This window comes from Chrysemys picta, chromosome 4 (assembly GCF_011386835.1).
Source record: "Chrysemys picta bellii isolate R12L10 chromosome 4, ASM1138683v2, whole genome shotgun sequence".
In the NCBI taxonomy this organism is placed as follows: domain Eukaryota; kingdom Metazoa; phylum Chordata; order Testudines; family Emydidae; genus Chrysemys; species Chrysemys picta.
Genome location: NC_088794.1, coordinates 46,531,038 through 46,553,606, shown reverse-complemented (window position 1 = coordinate 46,553,606; position 22,569 = coordinate 46,531,038). Strand labels below are relative to the sequence as shown.

The following is a 22,569-nucleotide window of genomic DNA, read 5'->3' as shown; positions in this document are numbered from 1 at the left end:
CTGTAATGAGCCATTAAAGAGCAGTAAGCGCAGAAGGGCCCTAGATCCCAGTTTTCAGCACAGTGAGTTTTTGTGCACGTAAACAGATGTGCCAACACGTGTAGAGGTCTGCTGAAAATTTGGGTTGTCATTCAAAATTAGGGTAATAAATATTATGTTGATCTGGAGGTGCTTTTAAAACTGTGAAGTTTACTTTGCTGTGGTATTTACCTTGCCAAGTACTGCCATAACTTTTAACTTTTGCAACTGGTAAGCGTCAAGATTTTAATGGTGTCCTGTGCAGTGCAGGGTTGGTTCAATGCAGATAGCACTGAACATACTTACTAACCTTTCAACTTCTACCAAATGATGCTTAGGGATCTATCCACATGACTTCCCATGATTTTAATGGAAGATACGAGACTAAATCACCTACGATCCTTTTGAAAACATAGGAGTCTTCTTTTCTTCCACTGTGACTGCACTTCTCTGAAAAGGCCTGGTTTGGTTTTTGCTTTCTTTTTCAAAGACTTCTCTTAATTTAAGAATCAGAAATCATTCAAGGAGGAAGGGATGCCAAATATGCCCTTTAATCCCCAAAGCCAAGGAACTGGCAGGAGAATTGAAAGGCAATGTGGTTTCATGTGGCACTGGAGAGAGATTCAGGAAACCCATTCCTGGGTCTGCCACTGACCTTGAGCAAGTCACTTCACCAACCTGGGCCCCATTTTGTCTATTATATTGTAAGCTCTTTGGGGCTTGGCCTGTCTCGTACTGTGTGTGCACAATGCTTAACACAAAGGGGCCTCCGTCTTGGTTAGGGTTAGTAAGCACTACTGGAATATTAATAGTAAGATGGCAAGCCATAGTTGAGCATCAAGAGGAATAACTAGCATGGTTACAAAGACCCTGTGAATTTGTTTCTAAAGGGGTATGCAACTTCATGATTCCAGAATTTGGAACACAATATAGCAATATTAAGCACTCCCCTAAAAGTCATTAGCCATATCTCTGTGAAGGGGGACAATCAGATTTACGTTCTACGTTAGTGGAGCAATTATATGTTCATCAAGTCAAAGGGTAGAGAAACTAGCACATCACTTCCGCTTCAGAGCCCTCCCTGAATGGAACTGACATTGGTCTCATTTTTGTTGGTGAGAGTCTCAGTGGCAGGTTGGGTTGTCGGATAGTTCTTTGTCACTACCTGCCTTGTTTGGTGTTTGTCACTTGTGGGAAGTAGGGTTGCTGTTTAAAGGGACTGAATCTCCTTTAGCCTGAAATTTAAATTATTCACCCCTCCCCCCATTTAAAAAATGTTTATATGAATATCTGGTCCTTCAAAAGATTGAATCATTGATTCTGAGGTCAGAAGGGACCATTGTGATAATCTAGTCTGACCTCCTGTATGACACAGGCCATGGAACTTCACCCAGCAATTCATGCATTGTGCCCAGTGACTTATGGTCCAACTGAACATGCTGCCTGACAACCCAGGAGATCCACGGCTTTTATTCCAGGAACCTGTAAAGAGAGCACAAGCAGCAGCAGCTCAGGATTCCACCCACAGCCCTGCCAATGTGACTCAGCTGTTTGTGTGCCTACCTTGCAGTCACATGCACATACCTGGGCAAGTTTTTAATCTGCTTAGGGACAGTGAAGCTGCAGCAGCTCACGCTTCATCTTGGGCTGTACAAGCCCACCCAGAACTCGTGGTAATTACTCATGCAGCTAGCCTGTGTCCATGTGTGTGCTGCTGAAGCTTCGCTGTTCAGGTACCTGAGCTAGCTAGGTTAAAGCTGGCTTGGATATGTCTACACAAGCTGCATTCACACCCTGCGATTCAAGTGTAGATATACCCTTAAAGAGAGCCCTCGGGGAATGAAAGGGCAATTCATTACCCATGTCTCATGCAACTGGTGCTGAGACTGACAGCCTGGGTGCCAACTAGTGCTGATGGTGATTTGTTTTTTGAGTTTGATGCAAATGCTTGTCCACTGGCTTCTAGACTGAGATTACCAGACTTATTTCAACCAGGCCAGAGAACAGAGGCCATCAGATGGTAACAACTTTTGGTTTCTACTGTTGGGCTGGATTTTAGCCACTGACTTGGATGAAGGGGACTCCTACCCATACGCTCAGAAAATCAAAACAAAGAACTCAAGGGCTTCCTGTAGCAGAGCTTGTTTAGAGATCAAGTCTTCTGGAGAGCAAACAAGTACATAGCTAGCCAGTGTGTTAACACCTACTGCACCGACACCTTGTGGTGAAGGTTGTAGATACAGAGTTTGCCCAAGAGCTTATTTTGTAATGAAAGAGGTGCTGGGGCTCAAGCAATTTTTTTACGTGCATAACTGGTGCAGCAAGCCCAGAGGTGTCTGGGCTGTGAACTGCCAAGTCTACAGCCCTGGCACTAATTAAATACTGCCCTCTGGAGCTTGTCCTTTGTTGTTGCTTTGAATCTTTGTAGAAGTCCAATCCGTGAAGGAAAATCTCTTTTTCCAGAGCTGCCCGGGAAGGATGATGCTGTTCGCTGTACAAATGATCCAGACATCTTATGCTTTTCAGAGATAGTGAAGCAAGATTGTACAACAGGCCCTTTTAGTGCTACAGAAAAAGTTACTCTTTATGGAACCAGAGCAGTGGGAGTGGGATTTTTGAAAGCACTGAACCTTGGCCTAGCTCTGTTCCCATTGAAGCTAATAGTAAAACTCCCATTGACTTTAATGGGAGCTGAGTTAGGCCAAAGCTGTCTCTCCTGAAAACCAACCCCAAGTATTGTGGGGGAAAAGATGTTTCCATTTCAATCAGGTGTAGCAGCCTTTCTTGTCATGTTTGCCTGGGGGATGGCACCTGAGAGGATAATAAAGGCGTTTTGTATAAGGATTAAGTCCTGTTTGTGACCCTGCGGGTGTGTGAGGAGCAGGATGAGTGGACATTGCTTAGATGTAAGGCACAGGCAGCATTGCACACAGTGGCTGATATTCCCCCTGCGTTAAAGGGCGTTGCGCAGGGAACTAGGAAGGGGATTTGATAAATAGAATTCATGCCATTGGCTGCAGGCAGGGTAAGGGCCACCGGCTCCATATAATTGGAGAACCTGATCATAGAATTTGTAGAATTGTGTACCTCCCTGCACACCCTCAGCAGCCATTTAGAAGGAGGGGTGGGAACCCAGAGAGACAAAAGATTCCCAGCTTGTGCCAAAGCTATAAAAGGGGATGGAGCAGGACAAAGGGGTCTCAGCCATGAGAAAACCCCTGCTTACCACCTGAGATGTCTGCTGGAGCTAACAAGGACTGTACCAGGGGAAAGGATTGGGCCCAGACTAGGAAGGAGTCTAGTCTTTGAAAGAAGTTTATTGGAACATCTCTGAGGGTGAGATATTACCTGTAATCAGTTTCTTTATGTATTAGGCTTAGTCTTGTGTTTTTGTTTTATTTTTGCTTTGTGATTGTAAGCAGGCGTGGACTCACCCCTGTGGCGCCTCCTGCTGGTTGTCCAAGGAATTAGCTGACCAGCCTCTGGAGCACCCTCTGCGGGCCGGTGATCCGCCTGTCGTTGGCCCCGTGTCCCTCCCGAACCCCACTGCCCTTGGGTTGAGTGCTGCCCCTCTCTCTCTCTCTGGGTCTCCCCACCCAGGGGAACCCCCACCCCTTATCCCAATGTTGCCTCAGTCGTGGCTACTGCCAGTCACCATCTAGCCCCCACGCCCTGGGGGAGACTGCAGTCTATCAGCCAGTCATCACCGGCAACAAGGGGTTTGGACTGGCTGCCTTTACCCACCCTCTGGCTGCCCCTCTGCAACCCCAATACCTATATGGCCTAGGACCAGGCCCTGCAGCCTGGGGAGTTGCTGGCCTAGGGCTTCCCAGCCCTGCCTCACTCTAGGTCCCCAGATGAGCTCCCTACAACCAGGCCTGTCTGTCTCTCCTGTCAGAGAGAGACTGCCCAGCTTCGGGCTGCCCTGGCCTTCTTATCAGGCTGTGTGGCTCAGTTTGGGGCGTGGCCCCAGCTGCAGTCACTTCCCCAATCAGCCGGGGTTTTGCCCCTTTACACAGCCCCAGCCCTCTGCAGGGCTTTTCCAACCCCTTCAGGGCTGGAGCCGGCGTTCACCCCGCTACAGTGACTTACTTTGTTCTGTCAGTTATTACTTGAAACCACTTAAATCCTACTTTTTATACTCAATAAAATCACTTTTGTTTATTAATAAACCCAGAGTAAGTGATTAATACTTGAGGGAGCAAACAGCTGTGCATAGCTCTCTATCAGTGTTATAGAGGGCAGACAATTTATGAATTTACCCTGTATAAGCTTTATACAGAGTAAAATGGATTTATTTGGGGGTTGGATCCCATTGGGAGCTGGGTGTCTGGGTGCTGGAAGCAGGTAACCTGTTAAGCTGTTTTCACTTAAAGCCTGCAGCTTTGGTGGTGTGGTCCAGACCCTGGGTCTGTGTTGCAGCAGGCTAGCGTGTCTGGCTCAATGAGGCAGGGTTCTGGAGTCCCAAGCTGGCAGGAGAAACGGGCTCAGAGGTAATTTCAGCACACCAGGTGACAGTCCCAAGGGGATCTCTGTGACCAAACCTGTCACAAGTGGCACTGCAGTTTAGCTTCAGGCCAATAAGGTCTTTGCAAGTGGTTGTACAAAGCTGACTCCTTTATATGTGGATATTTAACCTCCTGCTGTCTATACACACGCTGCATAGGGAGCTGCTGCACTTGCCCTTTATTACAAGTTAATGAGGTTTGCTTCAAATATCTTTTAGAATCTGAGCATGTGATTGTGATCAGACTGTAGGGGAATAACCAATATGCAGCCTTTCCTGTGGGCATGGAAAGGGAGCACACCCTGCAAAGCTGACTCACTGGCTCACAGCATCATCCCCTTGGGATCAGGGAAATAACTGTGGTGTAGGGGAAAGGGGCTAGATCACAATTCCTGGTGTTGCCTGGAGGTCTGTGGAAATTTCAGTGAGCACCCCATGGATCCCAGGTTTTATACAGGACTTCTGTGCAGTTTCATGCCATCCTGGCTGATGGGAGCACAGCTGACAGAGTTGCCATTATAACCTAACTTCTTCTCCATGGCCAGGCACACACCTCACCCCCACGTGGATGTTGTGACTGTAGATGGGGGGCTGGAGGTGACTCGCTGGTAGTGGAGAAAGTTACCACATGCCCTTTAGTCCCACTTTCTGCAGATTATTCTTGAATTTGCTCCCACTCTGCACTGCACAGAGGAGAGGGGTATGTGCCATTTGGCTGACAAAATGAATTCTGTAGACGTTTTGAGGTCTAGTGGTGTATGGGGCCTCTCTCTTCAGGTGACACAAACCAGTCTTTACATCAAAACCTTATTTGGATGGTTTTATCTAAACTCCTCCTTGGGATGATTTAGGGTAATTATATTCAATGCGCCTGAAATCCCCACCTATTTTCAATGGGATTGGAGCAGGAAGCAAGAAAAAATGCATCCTAATGTTGTGCAGAGGTCTTAGTGAGGCAAAGGGAACTTTAAGCATAAAAATGTATTTATACAGTAGTTGAACAGAAGCCGAGTATCTGCTTTGCCTGGAGACTAATCTGAAATATCCTCTTCCTTTATTATGGGGTTATTCTCTGATAGGATTATCTAGAGTATAATGTCTAGAATGCAATGCCAGATTTTCAAGGAAGGAAAAGGACTGCCCAAATCTAAGGGCTATTTGTGATGGGGAGAAAGAGCTATTAGCCCCAGATATTTCTGCAGTATCTCAGGTTGGGCACCCAAAATCACTAGTCTGGAAATCTTGGCTAGAGCCTTTTCTGGAGTTCCATGTGGTTGATTTTGAAGTAAAGTCTAGTGAATTGTCCCCCAGTGTGTCTGGCTGAATGGTATTTCCCATAATGTTACATTTTGCAGTTTTTACATGTTACCTCTGAAAGTGATATAAGGCATAATTTCAATATTCCTATGAAATAATTTCCATATGTCCTAACATTCTCTGTGGACATATGCCAAATGTAGTCTACATATGTTTATATACTGTGTATATATACTATATATACCTTACCAGTGGGAAATAAAAAAAAAATTAGTAAATCATAACATTTTTACAACTATACTAATAATAAAAAGATACTTGATAACTGATCTGCAGGCGCCCACTCTGGTCTGGTGTAAGTATAATAAGCAGCACATGGGCAGTGGCAGACTCTATATTTTCATTGGTTAGGGACTGACTAGAATTTCAGAGGGGTGGTTATATAACCCTATTCACAAACTCAGGGTTACTCTACAGAGCAATAGGATAGGTGCAATGACTGGATAGTCACCATACTTAACTTCTGTCCACCATTCACAATCTGCTGGGGTCTTTGCTTTATCCTGTCTCGTCTGTGTCCTGTATTCGTTTGTGTCTCCTGAAAAATAAGAGGTTTACATTGTCCATGATGGTGTAGTCATGGTGTCTGTCTTGCACTCATTTCCTCTCTCTATTTAGATGTACATATGGCTATATCACTAGATAGACATATGCACAGAGAGAGAGAGAATATGGACAAAGCAATAGTTTCATCCTATGTGCAGAGTTATGTACATTCCATGTCTGAGACGCCATTACAGGCTCACCTGTTCTTTCATAGGAATTGCCATACTCTTTCATGTAGCCCAGTATCCGGTCTCTGGTGATGTCTGGTATCATCTACTTCAGAAGAAGGTGCAAGAACCTTGTAGTGGATGGCTAGTGAGTAACATGCCTGGAATGGAAGTTTCTTCCTAAACTCAATTAATGGTCACTTTATATCCTAAAGCATGAAGATTTATATCCTTGGTTTTAATCATATTTCATGGAACTGTGGATGTTCTGATTTCCATATAGTGAATTCTACTATGCAGTTGACATCAATAGTACTTTGTTGCAATAAGTTCTCAGGTTAATTATGTATCAAGTCAAAAATGCATTTGCTCTTATTAGCTTTAAATGTGATGCCTTGCTCTTGAATTATGAGAGAAGATAAATAGGAGTGCCTGATTTACCTCCTCTTTCCCAGTCATAGTTTTGTATCCCATTAGCATGTTCTCTGTTGTTTGTCTCCTCTCTTAACAAGAGTCCCAGGCTTTTCAATCTGTCTTCATGTTGACAATCTAGTCATCTTTGCACTTTCCTCTGTTTCTGCAATATCCTTTGGAAAATTGGGTGATTAGAACAGAAAACAGTATTCCAAGTGAGGGTGTACTATTGCATTATGAATGGTGTTATAATATATTTGGTATTATTCCCCTTTCCTTATGCACTTTGGTTGATTAGTTATACTCAGGCTGCATATTTAGGAGAGCTGCCCACAATGACACCCAAGTCTTTCCCCCGGTGGTTAGAGTTAATTTAGAACTCGGCAGCGTGAATGAGTAATTCAAATTATTCTTTTGAGTTTACTCCCTCCCATGTGCTCTTCTCTGATTTTGCTCATTCCACAGCCTTGCCTTAGAGCAGGCATTCGGTGAAATGTATAAAAGTTGGCAATGCAGCTGTATCTGTTCCAAGCTGTGCACACTGGGAGTGGGAGAGATGGATGTGTTACCTTTTAATTACAGGAAGAACCTTGCGATGATTGTGCTATCCTTCTGCATTGCCATGCAGGATGTCATTAGCTGTAATCAGTGATCTCTGTTCTGCCTCTGCATCTTTGACCTAGTTACTTTGCCGAACTTAACACAGTTGCTATTGTGACAAAAAGCAGACTTCTGGCACAGCCACCATCACAGAGTAGAGGGAAGTCTGGCAACTTTCACACAAATCTGTTATAATTAAGGCTTCCGGTCTGGGGTTTCAACTTAATCTCACTGCTAAAAAGCCAGATGCATTTTTTAATGTTTCAGACTGAAAGTGAACCTAATGCCTATGAAAGCGAAGGCCTGGCTACAAGCTGGCCTGGGGCTGGCAGGTGCTCTCACGTATCTCAGTGAGCTTTGATGGTGCACCTCAATCCTGGCTCGCAGCCCTGGATGGTTTTTGGTTGGAAATGTCCAACCTACCCAGAGCGTGGTGGGACACTGACACGGTGCCATTAGTGAATGGCTGAGTGTGCCAAACTTGTCGTCACTTGAATTCCAGCCATACTCCTGAACTCAGCTCTCTGGGCTCCTGGTGGAGTGTTAACCCTCTCTACCACCTAATTACAGAACTGGTTCTAGTGTTTGTGGGGCCCAGTTCCATGGCATTCCCATACCCCAGTGAAAAGTAGCACTCTCCCATCCCATCAAACCCTCAATGACAAAAGAATGGAACCCCTCCCTTTTCCCAGCTGCCAAACCTTCCACGCTCCCCATCAGTGGCAAAGGCACAATTTGGCCCTTCCAAACCCATCCCACTCTCCAAAAGGGGCAAACACCTATAACCCTCTCCAAGCTACCAAACATCCCCATTCTCCTGGTCCAGCTCAGACTGTCAGGGTGTGACTACAGCTTCACCCAGTACTGCTCAAACAGGCATACATGACAATTTAAAGGCACCAGTGAAACGCACAAAAAGACCGAGAGAAAAGAGGCCTGAGGACAATTGAGCCAATTCAGGGAGCTCCAAGCTCTGTTCAGAGGAGCACTGCCCTATGGGCCCCCTGCAGGGAGCAAGCAGTGGTTGCAGCTATTGTTGTAACAATGTGCAGGCATTTGTGGCAGCACAATTTATATTCCCAAATACATGCCTCACCTGAGGCCTGTGCACACCCTCTGTTATTAGCTTGACACTAAACTTATTAATTGGAGAGCAACATTTCAGAGCAAGCTGATAGTGTTATTAAGTGCTGAAAACAGGAAGGGTTGCCGGGAGCTATGAAGACCATTGCTGTAATGTACAGCACAATCCTGCTTATCCAGAATATTTGGAGATGCCAAATACGTTCTACTGTCAGTATGCCTCAGAGCTGAGCTGGAGCGTCTGCCTAGAAGAAATTCAGTCTCCCGGCCTAGTCACTTCTTGGCCTCTTTGCCGAGGGTGCTTGCACCAGTTACTGCTGGTGATTTTTATTATATGGATGCTCAGGGCCCTTCCAGAGAACACCAATTCACAGATCCTGAAACAGTTTTCACCTTGGTTGGAACTGATTTCAGGTGACACTCTTGTGTTGCCAGCCCCAGCTTTTGTAGATGAGGCAAAAGTGTTTTAAAAGGGTTATTGAAAAGTGTTTTAGGACATGGTAAATGGTGTAGTGTGGCTTGAGCCTTTCTAGCTCATGCTCTTGGACAGAGCCATTCACTTGCACAACACAAGCCACTTGGGCACTGCTCTGAGCCCACCAAACTCATTACACATGGTTCCCTGAACAGGCAGCAGGCTGGGTTTAGAAAATCGATATATTGGCAGTGAGAGGGGTGTTAACCACTGACGTGCAAGATCTCATTTTGGGAGGATTCCTGCCCTTTTCACAGCAACAGCAAAGTTGCAACAGAGCATGCATAGGCTAATGACATACTGGACATGTACAGACAGCTTTGCAGCGATTGGCACATTTCCTGAGAAAAGAGCTGGCTTTGTATTCAGAGACAAAGACAGACAGTAAATGATGCAGAGAGTGACTCCCAGCACAGGCGGTCTTAAAGGCTCCCTTTACCTGATTTCAGTCTTGAGAATGGTAATGCACAAGATGAACATCTGAAGGTGCAGTGGGGCTGAACAGTACCCCAAGAACTGTGCATTGAGGGTCATGTAAATCTCCCCTCTTGTGCAGAAGCCATCCTCTGCTCCAATAGTCCTGGGTCAGCTGCCTTCACAGCCCCATTCCCTCTATCCCTTCCTAGGGAACGATAAGTCTGCTGGATGGAGGATCAAGATGGCTGCTGTTGAAAAACAAGATGGCAGACTGTTGAAAATGCAGTCTTTGTTCCTCAGGTATTTCCAGGAGTGTCCTTCTGTGGGGAGTGAGGCCCCTAGATGGCTAGTGAGGGCCCTAGTGAGGCCCACCTTATATAGCTTTACCATATGGCAGGAACCCTTTGTTCCAAACTTAGTTTCCAGCCCTGTTTGTGGAAAAATACAGGTACCCAAAATGCAGTTTAGTATCATGCGGTCTGGTCACATGCCCTTACTGAGTAATAGCAGCCATTACTTACAAGATGGCTGAGATGTTTACATGAGGGCTAAGCTCTTCCATAGTCCATTGTCTTTGCTGACGGGCCATCAACACTGTCTAGCTTCTTCATTTTTGTACCTGAAAGGCTATCTGTGGGTGTTATCCAGAGTAAGCACATTTGAATTACAGATACGTAGTCAATATTCATAACTTCAGATACAGAAATGATACATGCATACAAATAGGATAATCATATTCAGCAAATCATAACTTTTCCAGTGATGCCTTACAAGACAGATCTTGTACCAGATGGATTATAATTATGTCATCATCATATCATAACCATACCACTATGATGAATATGGGGTGTAGTGTCACAAGGATCAAGAGGGCTGCTGTTGAAAAAATGCTTGGTAGTGAGGAAGGGAAAGGCAGGTTGTTTGTAAAGAGAAGGGAGAAAAAAGGTGACCTGCTGATTGCAGTTGGGGGAACAGCCAACTACTCTGAAGGCTGGGTGGAGAAAGGGAGAAGGGCCCACTGCTTGTTAGACAGGGAATGGAGGAGGAAGCGGGAGAGGCCAATTACTTGCTTGAGGAAGAGGAGAGAGAACATTGTTGCTTTTAAAGGGGAGTAAGAGGTTGAGTGGTCCACTACTTGCAAGCTGTTAGTGGAGAAATGGGAGCAAGGCCATAAAGCCATAAGGATGAGAGGGGAGAGTTGGTAACTGACTGGTTCACCTCTGTTTGCATGTGAATCAAACAGTTAGGATCCATTCCATTCCGCTGTAATTTGCAGTAACTACTCCCTGCGGCTGACTCAGGTCACATATTACAGACCAGGAATCAACAGCTCATCTCATTTGTTGAGAAATTTCATCCATTGCTCCAGGAACTCTGAGGACTCTCCCAATGCTGGCCAGTTGCAGTCTTTCACATTGCAAGGCACCCACTGGGTAATGGACAGGGAACATCAACAATGGCTGATAATTGCATTCAGCACTGTACACACTTGGTAACAGTGGATCAAATTGGCTGGCCCAGCTAGGGGATGCTGCATGTATGTGTGTGGCTTAGCTGATTGCCATGTTGTGTATCTGTGTATTTGTGCGTGTGTATGTGTACACACACACACACATTCGGAGCCACAAATTATTACACTCTGTCCAACTTGACCATATAAATAGAGTCCAAGTAATAAAAACATCACTGGGAATATTCTATTCCCCAGCCAGGGGGAATCATTTGATCAGGAGAGCCCAATTTTGCCCAAGAGAGGGCCACTAAACAACTTTTACAAGAGACCAAAAGGCAACCTGCTTGAATCAAGACTACACCCTGGGACTTATTATCCCTGTTGGCTGCATCTCTCTATTAAGGAAAGTGTGGACACAGTCAGTGTTGTATAACTCCATGGATTGTGTTTGCAAATGACCACCTCTGAAATAAGCATTCATGGCACTTCCATTACTCACTGGCATACTGACATCTGCAGTGATGTCATGCTGGTGATGGAAAAGCTAACTGAATACACATAGGTGTAAACAGGCTTTTAAAAATGATTAATAGTTCTAATTATTATTAGTTATTATTGTTAATGCAATTAGAACTGTAATTCCACATGGCACTTTTCAAGTGTAGATGAAAATCCTGGGTACAGGTGCAGAATGAGGAATAGAAGCTTTCTTTTTACAGCCTGTGTCTGTAGAGACAGAGTAGGAATCTGAATTAAAAAAAAAAAAAAACAAGGATGTAAAGCAGAAGGGAGGCGCTTGTCTCACATTAATGGCAAAATGATTGTTGTTCATCTGCTGTGTGAGCAATTGGGCTCGGAGTGAGGGCGGATCAGCTTTTCTGTGATATATCAGGTCTAGTCACAGCAAAAGACAGAAGGGAAGGCGAGAGACGGAAATGTTTTCATTTTAAAGGAATGCCACTCTAGATCAGGGCTAGACTTCCACAGTGTCTTGTGGGAGATCTTAATGGCAGATGTGCTCTTTCTATCAAGGCTTTTACACATCAGTGGTGTTGGACATTCTGTGAGATAAAGCTCTGAAAAAAGAGTTCATATCTCTAATGTCCGAGAGAATTAGGAGATAGTCAAAGGTGGAAGAGGAGGCCAGAGTACAGTAATAAAGCATTTCTCTCTCTGACTGGGCATGCCTTTCATGTCTCTGATGTGGAAGCTGGGAACAGCGCCACAGCACTCAAGGACAACTGATCAGAAGCAGGTATCAAATATATACAGTGTCCTGCAAGACAGAGGCCAGATTCTGCCACCCTCCCTCACACTGAGTAGTATCTTATTTTGTGAGTAGTCCCATTTGATGTCCGTGTGCCTACTTGCAGGGTATAAAGTACAGCTCAGCTGACTTCAGTGGGACTAGTCACTGAATAAGGGACTACTCTGCTTGAGTGAGGCCAGCAGAATCTGGCCCCCGGCATTGGGGTGCTCTGAATGCAGAGGCATTGAAAAACATATAACAATTAAAACTGACATAAGCTCTGCCTTTTTATGGGAAAGGGCAATGCCAAGTTAAAGCAAAGCAATCCTCACCATGGAGCCTGAGGTGTGAAATCAAAGGCAGCTGGTGGCAATGGTCGGAGGCATTACCAATCGTTTCTTTTCAAAACTACAGCGAGATGAAGAGTTAAGAGTTCACCCAGGAGGTTTGCTGTAAAGGATTTTCACTCTGCTTGCAACAAACAATGATACTGAGAGACCCATCCCATCCCACCCCCCTTAGGAAACACGGGTGGGTGCATGAATGACTGTTTGGGTTAAAAGTACCATTGTAAATCCATATTGCTGCGAAGACTGAGGGCAAACTATCCAAGCAGGGACTGTCTTTTTGTTCCCTGTTTGTGCAGTACCTAGTACAGTATAATGGGGTCCGGGATGGGGCTTCCTGGGCACTACCTCAATAAGAATAATGCTGAGTCGGATTCTGCCATTCTTACTTCAGGTGGAGTAGTCCTTAACACACAAGCAGTTGATTTCCAAATCTGGCCCTGTGTGTCCTGAGGTTTTTTTTTATATATAGTTCCTTTTGAAACGAAAGAGTCACTATCTTACTTTTTGATCAAAATGTCTCAATCATGAATCAATGAAAAAAAACAAACACAACTGTGGCTAAAAGATGCAATACAGGCCTCTGAGGAACATAATGCCAAGAATTAATAGGAAAAGTCTCTTCGCTTTGTAATTGAACTTGAAGTTTGCATTCCTGTCCTGTTTCCATGCAAAGGCCTTTCCTGCAAGCAGTGAAGGGAGGAGACGGAATTGCCACTTCAATAGATATATTTAAAAAGACAGTTCTTGGAACCGTGAAGGCTCCCCTCCTTAGTTAGCGGTCCTCAGCACTTGTGTGGATTGTGATGCTGAAAACATTTCTCAGAATAGCGATTTTGCATCCTGTAATGGAGTGGTCTGTCCCCTATAAGGGCAGTAGGGGGTCAGCCAAGCCCTCTGCCTTGGTATGGCCCTTCAAGGGTTTGGGAGAGCTGATGGATACAAGGTCCTAGGAAGCAGATTTTGGTAGAGGGGAAGCAGCCCCAGGGAATAAGTGGTGTTGGGGGAAGACTCATTATGGTTCCTTTAAGGGCTTGGGACCAAGGAACTTGTGGTGCAGGATGGGATAAGGTGCCCCTCTCTCCTAGCTACCCGGAATGTGCTATGGGAAGGAAGGCAGCACCTGTTTTGCCTCCTTTTTCATAGAGGGAAGAAACTATAAAGAGGAGGCCTGCCTGCATAGGGTTGAAAGGACTGAATGAGAAAAGGGGCCAGCTGGCAAGAAGCTGGCTGAGGCCTGTAGCTGGCCTGAATTACAGCCCAGCTCCAGAAGGAGGGCTGTGGGCACCTGATCCAAGGAGAGTGAGACTGTGTGTGAATTGCAGCCCAGCACCAGGAAGAGGGCTGGGGGCACCTGAACCTGGGAGAAGAAGCCTGCCTGAACTCTCAGGCAGCCAGGCTTGGAGCTGAGGAACTAAAGAAGGGGTATTTGAACTCTGTAAAGAGTTAATGAATCAGACCCCCTCAAAAGGGGGTATCTGAAGTACTTGGGTCGGAGTAAATGATTGAAGGAACCGAGAGGGGGCTGAGGGCAATGAGAGGGTGTGCTCAAGGGCGGTGCCAGGCAACCCCCCCCCCCCCCCCCCCGAGAATAGACGTAGTGTTCCCATCTAAATGCCTGATTCTTCCAGGTGGCGAAGTCAATGGGTGTTGCTGGTTTAGCACCCCCTGATATTGGGCCCTAAGTCATTATGAAGATCAGCTAGTTAAAAACTTGCTAGATTTGTATTTATGAAATCTGCTAATGTGTTAATTCAGGAAGAGAGGGCTGGGTGTCGTTTTGCACAATCCAAAGAACACTTGTGGCTAATGAGCAGTAGAAGACAAGAAAACAAGCAAAATATTAGGCTGCATAAGGAATGGGATGGAGAATAATACTGGAATTATTATAATGTCACTTCACCCTCGTCTAGAATACTGTGTCCAGTTCTAGTCACCCTAGCTCCAAAAGGATTTAGCAAAAACAGATTGATTTCAGAGACGATGAGAATGCTTAGCAGTTGTAGAAAGAATGTGTGATATGCAATTTTAGCATTATAGAAAAGCAAAGGGCTGGATTCTGCCTTCACCTCCATCCTAAGCCACCCCATCGAAGCCAACCTCATTGAAGTCTATAGCAAAGAAAATAAAGGGCAGAATTTGGCCTGGGGTCCTGTGATATGCCTTTGTGTAATTGTCAGTGCTAATGTTTTCTGTTAAGCCAAACTCTGTTTTCCCAGAAGGCCTTAAGATCTAAATTGTATAGCTCTGATGTTCAGCATAGCTTAGTACTGTAATTGGATAAAAATGAGATAGGTACTACCCAGAGAAAAATTAAATTGTTGTTAATAATGAGCAGCAGCTTTATGCAGTTAGTTTTGATTTCTGCTTGAAATTAAGCAGTAGGATAACTTCAATTCTGGCAGCTGGCTAAAGCTGGCCAGAGTCTGAGTGCCAGGCTCTTGCTTGTTTTTGATACAACTTAATTTCTGAATCTGCAGTCTTTGCTCCAATGGAAGTTTGTCCAAGTAAGGTCTGCAGAACTGTACCCCAGCTAGTGAAGCAATACAGACACTATAGAGCCTGATTCAAAGCCCATTGAAGTTAACACAAAAGGCCATCATTGACGTCAAAGAGATTTGGATCATACCCATAGTGGGCAGGTGCATGCAACTGCTAGGAATTAATATACTTTTATCTGAATGTCCTTCAGTCAGGATTTGTTGGGGTTAGTACCCAATACATGCACAGGAAAAGTTAAGGACAGAATGTGGCTGGCTGATTTTTATAAACCATCATAGGACAAATGAGTCCAGCAGGACTGAGTATTTGGCATGCTCAGGTGGTTTTCGTTTTTACTTCAGTGATGCCAGAAAATTGTTTCAGAAAAGAAGTCTCATCCACTTCAACAAAGAGCAGGTTTCAATTGAACGAGGCAGGGTCACACGGCCTAAAATAGTTTGAAACTAATGCTGTCCAAGCTGCTCAATAGGGGGTTTGTTTTTAATTTTTTGACTGTTTGGAACGTAGTTTCATGACCCTTTGAGCCTGTTCTAGAGAAGTCTGAGAAGAGGGTAAACAAAATGACAACACATTTACAGCAAAAAAATATCCCTTAAGGCTGTGTGAACCGCAGAACACATACATCAGAGGGATTAGTTTACAGGCAGCATTACCCTCTGAATGGGCACAAGGAGCTAGATTTTCAAAGGTATTTAGGTGCCTAAAGATGCAGATAGTCACCTAATAGTATTTTCAAAAGCACATAAGTACCTAACGCCGTTGAATTAAATGGGAGTTAGGTACCTAAAAATATCTGCATCTTTAAGCATCTAATGCCTTTGAAAACCTGACTGACTGAGTCTTAATGCATCCTGAGTAACACCTGTGATTGTTTTTGGAGTAGCAGCCGTGTTAGTCTGTATCCGCAAAAAGAACAGGAGTACTTGTGGCACCTTAGAGACTAACAAATTTATTTGAGCATAAGCTTTCGTGTGCTACAGCCCACTTCATCGGATGCATATAGTGGAAAATACAGTAAGAAGATATATATACACAGAGAACATGAAACAATGGGTGTTACCATACACACTATAAGGAGAGTGATCAGTTAAGGTGAGCTTTTATCAGCAGGAGAGAGATCAGTTAAGGTGAGCTTTTATCAGCAGGAGAGAAAAAGAACTGTTTGTAGTGGTAATGAAAATGGCCCATTTCTGGCAATTGACAAGGAGATATGAGGAACTGGGTGGGGGGGGGAGGAGGGGAGATAAGCATGAGGAAATAGTTTTACTTTGTGTAATGGCCCATCCACTCCCAGTCTTTATTCAAGCCTAATTTAATGGTGTCCAATTTGCAAATTAATTCCAGTTCTGCAGTTTCTTGTTGAAGTCTGTTTTTGAAGGTTTTTTGTTGTAATATTGCGACTTTTAGGTCTGTAATCGAGTGACCAGGGAGATTGAAGTGTTCTCCAACTGGTTTTTGAATGTTATAATTCTTGACGTCTGATTTGTGTCCATTTATTGTTTTAGGTAGAAACTGTCCAATTTGGCCAATGTACATGGCAGAGGGGCATTGCTGGCACATGATGGCATATATCACACTGGTAGATGTGCAGGTGAACGAGCCTCTGATAGTGTAGCTGATGTGATTAGCTCCTATGATGGTGTCCCCTGAATAGATATGTGGACAGAGTTGGCAATGGGCTTTGTTGCAAGGATAAGTTCCTGGGTTAGTGTTTTTGTTGTGTGGTTGCTGGCGAGTATTTGCTTCAGGTTGGGGGGCTGTCTGTAAGCAAGGACTCGCCTGTCTCCCAAGATCTGTGAGAGTGATGGATCATCCTTCAGGATAGGTTGTAGATCCTTGATGATGCGCTGGAGAGGTTTTAGTTGGGGGCTGAAGGTGACAGCTAGTGGTGTTCTGTTACTTTGTTGGGCCTGTCCTGGAGTAGGTGACTTCTGGGTACTCTTCCGGCTCTGTCAATCTGTTTCTTCACTTCACCAGGTGGGTATTGTAGTTGTAAGAACGTTTGATAGAGATCTTGTAGGTGTTTGTCTCTGTCTGATGGGTTGGAGCAAATGCGATTGTATCGTAGAGCTTGGCTGTAGACAATGGATCAAGTGGTGTGGTCTGGATGAAAGCTGGAGGCATGTAGGTAAGTATTTGTGATTGTGGGGTTGCAGAAGTGCTAATGAGCTGCTGATACAGGACTTGATTTAATAAATAATTGAAGGAGGGTAATTTAATTAATACCAATCAACAAGGGGTTGTGCGAGGTGGGTGGGGGGGAAAGGATTACCGGATTGCTTGGTAAGCTGGAAGCAACAATATACATTTTAATATGGCCACGTGTAAATGTGTACATCTAGGCCCAAAGTATGAAGGCCATGGTTACAGAATGGGAGAACCTATCCAGGGAAGCAGTGCCTGAAAAAGACTTGAGGCTCATGGTGGATAATCAGCTGAACATGAGCTGCCAGTGCAACACTGTGACCAAAAGCATGAAAGTGATACTTGGATGCATAAACCGGAATCTTGAGTAGCAGCGGAGAGGTTATATGTGGCACCAGTGCAACCACTGCTGGAATACTGTGTCCAGTTCTGGTTTCCATAACTCTAGAACAGGGTGGCCAACCTGTGGCTCCAGAGACACATGCGGCTCTTCAGAAGTTAATATGTGGCTCCTTGTATAGGCATCGACTCCGGGGCTGGAGCTACAGGCGCCAACTTTCCAACGTGCTGGGGGATGCTCACTGCTCAACCCCTGGCTCTGCCACAGGTTCTGCCCCCACTCCACCCCCTCCCCTGAGCCTGCAGTGCCCTTGCTCCTCCCCCCTCCCACCCAGAGCCTCCTGCACACCACAAAACAGCTGATCGGGAGGTGTCATAACTATAAAGGGAAGGGTAACAGCTGTCCTTTGTACAGTACTATAAAATCCCTCCTGGCCAGAGACTCCAAAATCCTTTTCCCTGTAAAGGGTTAAGAAGCTCAGGTAACCTGGCTGGCATCTGACCCAAAGGACCAATAAGGGGACAAGATACTTTCAAATCTTTGCGGGGGAAAGGCTTTTGTTTGTGCTCTTTGTTTGGGAGTTCATTCGCTCTTGGGACTGAGAGGGACCAGACATCAATCCAGGTTCTCCACACCTTTCTAAACAAGTCTCTCCTATTTCAAACTTGTAAGTAAATAGCCAGGCAAGGCGTCTTAATTTTACTTTGTTTTCTCAACTTGTAAATGTACCTTTTACTAGAGTGTTTATCTCTGTTTGCTGTACTTTGAACCTAAGACTAGAGGGGAGTCCTCTGAGCTCTTTAAGTTTGATTACCCTGTAAAGTTATTTTCCATACTGATTTTACAGAGATGATTTTTACCTTTTTCTTTAATTAAAAACCTTTTTTTTTAAGAACCTGATTGATTTCTCCTTGTTTTAAGATCCCAGGGGTTTGGATCTTGATTCACCAGGAGTTGGTGAAAGGAAGGAGGGGGAATGGTTAATTTCTCCTTGTTTTAGATCCCAGGGGTTTGGATCTGTATTCACCAGGAGTTGGTGGGAGGAAGGAGGGGAATGGTTAATTTCTCCTTGTTTTAAGATCCAAGGGGTTTGGATCTGTATTCACCAGGGAATTGGTGAAAGGTTTCTCAAGGCTTCCCAGGGAAGGGAATTAGCTTGAGATGGTGGCAGCGGACCAAAGCTAAGCTGGTAGTTAAGCTTAGAAGTCTTCATGCAGGCCCCCACATTTTGTACCCTAAAGTTCAAAGTGGGGATACAGCCTTGACAGGAGGTGTGAAGGCAGCACAGATGTAAGGGTGGCAATACTCTAACCTCCCTAAAATAACCTTGTGACCCCCCCCCCCTGCAACTCCCTTTTGGGTCAGGATCCCCAATTTGAGAAATGCTGGTCTCCCCCATGAAATCTGTATAGTATCAGGTAAAAGCACACAAAAGACCAGATTTCACAGGGGGAGATGAGATTGCATGGTCTGTGACGCGTTTTTCATGGCCGTTAATTTGGTAGGGCCCTACCAATGGTTAGACTGTCTTCAGCCTTTCTCTGGTCAATGCAGGGGCAGTGTTGACTAGTGGGAATGAAATCTCATCCTGTTCTCTTCAATTATAGAACAGGGACAAAAGGGCCCTGTAGGAAAGAGCTGTGTAGAGTTGGGGAGAAACAAATAAGAATAATAGGGATGAAAGAGGAACCTAGAAAGAAAAGAAAAGAAAGTGTTTTAATTGAGTGATTAAACCTTCCTAAGTGAATGCTTCACAAATCCTATCTCAGGTGTCTTTTGGAATAATCTCTAGAACAAGCGGCAATCAAGGAAGGTGTGTGGCTCATGAATAAGAACACACTTTGGGCTATAGCTGTTATGAAATGGAATCAGGTGAAGGTCTTTCTAGGTGGTTATTTCTGTTATGATTATATTTAATTATAAATGTAAAAATATTTCTTATGTCAGCCACAGAGAATATAAGTCCTCAGTGCTGAATTCAAATGTTGAAACTACACATTTTGACTTTTCCAAATCAAAAATTTTCTGAATTTCCATTTTTAATGACCATTTTTTTTCAAAATTTCAGCTACACCTCTAGCCCGATATAACGCAACCCGATATAACGCTAATTCAGATATAACACGGTAAAGCAGTGCTCCGGGGCGGGGCTGCACACTCCGGCGGATCAAAGCAAGTTCGATATAATGCGGTTTCACCTATAATGCGGTAAGATTTTTTGGCTCTCGAGGACAGCGTTATATTGGGGTAGAGGTCTATATGTCACAATCTGGGACAAAACCAATTGTTAAAATCTTGGAATTTCCCACAGGAAATTCTGAATTTTGCTCACTCTGTTGAAGATGTGATGGAATCTAGACTAAGTCAATGGGCAGGTTACTGGATGAAGCGTAATGAATGAATAAAGGGCTCCTGTTAAGCAATGGAAGTGTTTTTGGTGGTTTTACTCATAGCAGAATATATATCGGTACTTATCAGGTGGCAAGCTTTTACTTGTGTGCGGTTTTTGTATTGATTATTTTATCAAAGAAAAATAATGTGCTATAAGGATGATCCTCATTTGGGGTAACTTCAGTGGAGTTTATGCCGGCTCAGGATCTGGCCCTACATTTCCATCTATCAAAGTACTATTGAAATAGAATGCCCAGAAGCCTTACTCTAGGGGGGTATTCCAGTCATGTTGTGTGTGAGCAAAAAACATACCGAGTTCTTTGGAAGATGTTAAGAGTTAGAGAAGTGAGAAATGCATATTTAAAAAGGGAAGCAGCAACTGAATGGTAAACCGGAGTTCATTATTCTAGATTTCACCCTATAACTGAAGGACCATGGTGATCAGATGCAGTCCTAACACAAATTGATATCCCTCGTGTGCTAGTCAAAAAGCTAACTTTTTTTTACGCCTCTCTTAGAAGCTTTCGTGTCATCACCTCACACCCTCCTGTCATCTTGCTCTGTGGATTGTTGTGTATTGGAAATGCTAACTGTCAGCTCTGATGTAACTGGGCACTGTTTGCTTGGCCTTGTCAGCATCATAAGATTCATGGTAGAAAAATGGCGAGACTGAAAAATGAATATTAAATCTATGGGCTGAGATTTTTAAAGCCACATAAGGGATTGGATGCCCAGTTCCCATTAATTTTAATGCCAGCTGGGTAGCCAGATATCCTAGATGGCTCTGAAAATCTAAGCCATAATGTTTTAATAATATCTTGCATTTATATTACCTCTCAGGCATGGAATGCAAAATGCATTAACCCTTTATATAAAGTAGGCAGGTAGTGTTTTACTGACATTACATGGGGGAACAGAGGGTTAAATGACTTGCCTACAGTCTCACAATGAGTTTGTGGCAAAGCCAGGAATACAGTTGAATCCTGATTCCCACTTCCATGCTCTAACCAATAGACCATGCTGCTTCCTTTAAACTGCACTGGCTTGGAATTATGTGTACTGGATTTTTTTTTAATAATGGGATACATGGGATACATACCAGGGTTTTATTTCTTTGTGTCTACAGGCCGTCAGGTTCTGCTCTGTTTTTCTGTTCGTGGACAATCCCAGATGAGAAGTCTGCTAATCTCATTGGATTTGACAGGCAAAAATATTAGGGATACAGTTTTGAAACTGAAAAGTACAGTGCTTTGATAAACTGTGGTTCCCTGGTCCAACACAAGGATAAAATTCATTCCAGACGTTGTGTTCAAATGGAACAGATTATGAATGGAAGCATAGCTTTAGGATTGTATTTCAGCTTTAGTATGCAGTTTGGGATTGTGTTATTTCCAATGTATATAAGAATATATATTTTATAAGCAATCACTCCCCTATTCCCTAAAATTGTTCAAATATAAAATCTATCACACTGCAGATAGTTTACAGATGTTTGATGGCACAGAAGGAAAATTGACTGTGCTACTGCAAGACACATGTTACCATTTTGTATATATTTTAGATACTGAAAAGCTATGTATTCGACTGCCGGGAGGTGTTGTCCAGTGCTTAGAACTGGAGTGTGGTGGGAGTCGTATCTCCTGACTTCATTCTCAGTTCTGCCACTGTCTTGCTGTATGACATTGGGCAAGTTATTTAAATGTTCTGTGCCTTAGATTAGTTATCTGTAAAATGGTGACAATTCTATTTGACTACCTCACAGGGCTGTTGTGTGGCTTAATTAATATTAGTTGGTAAAAGCACTATGCAATGTTTAGATGAAAGGTACCTTATGCAGTAAATGTAAAGTATTATTATTTACACGTTCTTTTGAATTAACTAAAGGGAATAACATCATATTTACCAAACAAACAAAAATCTGTTTCAGCAGTATTATATTTGGAAATGTGGGAGCCCTGTGCTGAAGTTTACAAGCTTTTCTAGCCACTACATAGAGAAGCAACAGCTGAGAAATATATGCTTAAAAGTAAAGAAGGAGCCAAAACCTGCTGTCAGTTAAACTTTTTGTGGTTTCACCCACTGCTGAAAACCCTTTGCTTTTAAATCTCTCAGATGGCTTACACTATAACATTGACAAAGGAAAAGTATTAGATGCAAAACTTCACATAAAATAGAAAAGCTTATGCAGAAAGGTTTTATATGTGATTTTACAGCTGTTAGCCACAACCTTTAAACTGTTCTTTACTTTCTCATGCCTTATTTGGGAAGATGCTGCTGTGTTCCTGTAAATCTTGCAGAGCAATGATAAATTATGTTCTAAGCTCATACTTATCTCTCTCTCTTCCTACCATTTTTCCAGAGGTCAGTTTTCAAACACACAACTACCTGATTTCTTTTCTTATTTAATAGATAATAAAAACAAAAAGTCACATTAATTTCTATGGGTCTGTCTCAAACTTCAGAGTGAAAGCAGAGATGTTAGAGGCCACTATTTCAAAAGTAGATGCCTGAATTGTGCATGATCAAAAGCGGGATTTGTAGGTGTAATTTAGGCAGCTGATTTTGAAAAATTGGCCTACAGTATGTGCATATATTGGG

General features: G+C 43.8%; 1 protein-coding gene across 31 annotated transcripts in view; it reads left to right on the top strand.

Annotated features, from left to right (window-relative positions):
* Positions 1 to 22,569, top strand: part of DENND2B (DENN domain containing 2B) — a 307,166-nt gene that overhangs the window by 74,873 nt on the left and 209,724 nt on the right. For 4 of the 31 annotated variants that reach the window (XM_065592195.1, XM_065592186.1, XM_065592171.1 and 1 more), the window contains exon 1: positions 19,652 to 19,788. The exons of 22 other annotated variants lie outside the window; for them this stretch is intronic. Coding sequence is in view for 4 of the 9 variants with exons in the window: in XM_065592186.1 (XP_065448258.1) it covers positions 19,784 to 19,788 (5 nt within the window). In the remaining 5 variants the exon portion in view is untranslated. Of the gene's footprint in view, positions 1 to 13,683; positions 14,019 to 19,648; positions 19,789 to 22,569 lie in introns of those variants that run through there. 5 more of the 31 variants (XM_065592187.1, XM_065592181.1, XM_065592189.1 and 2 more) reach the window with 5 other exon arrangements.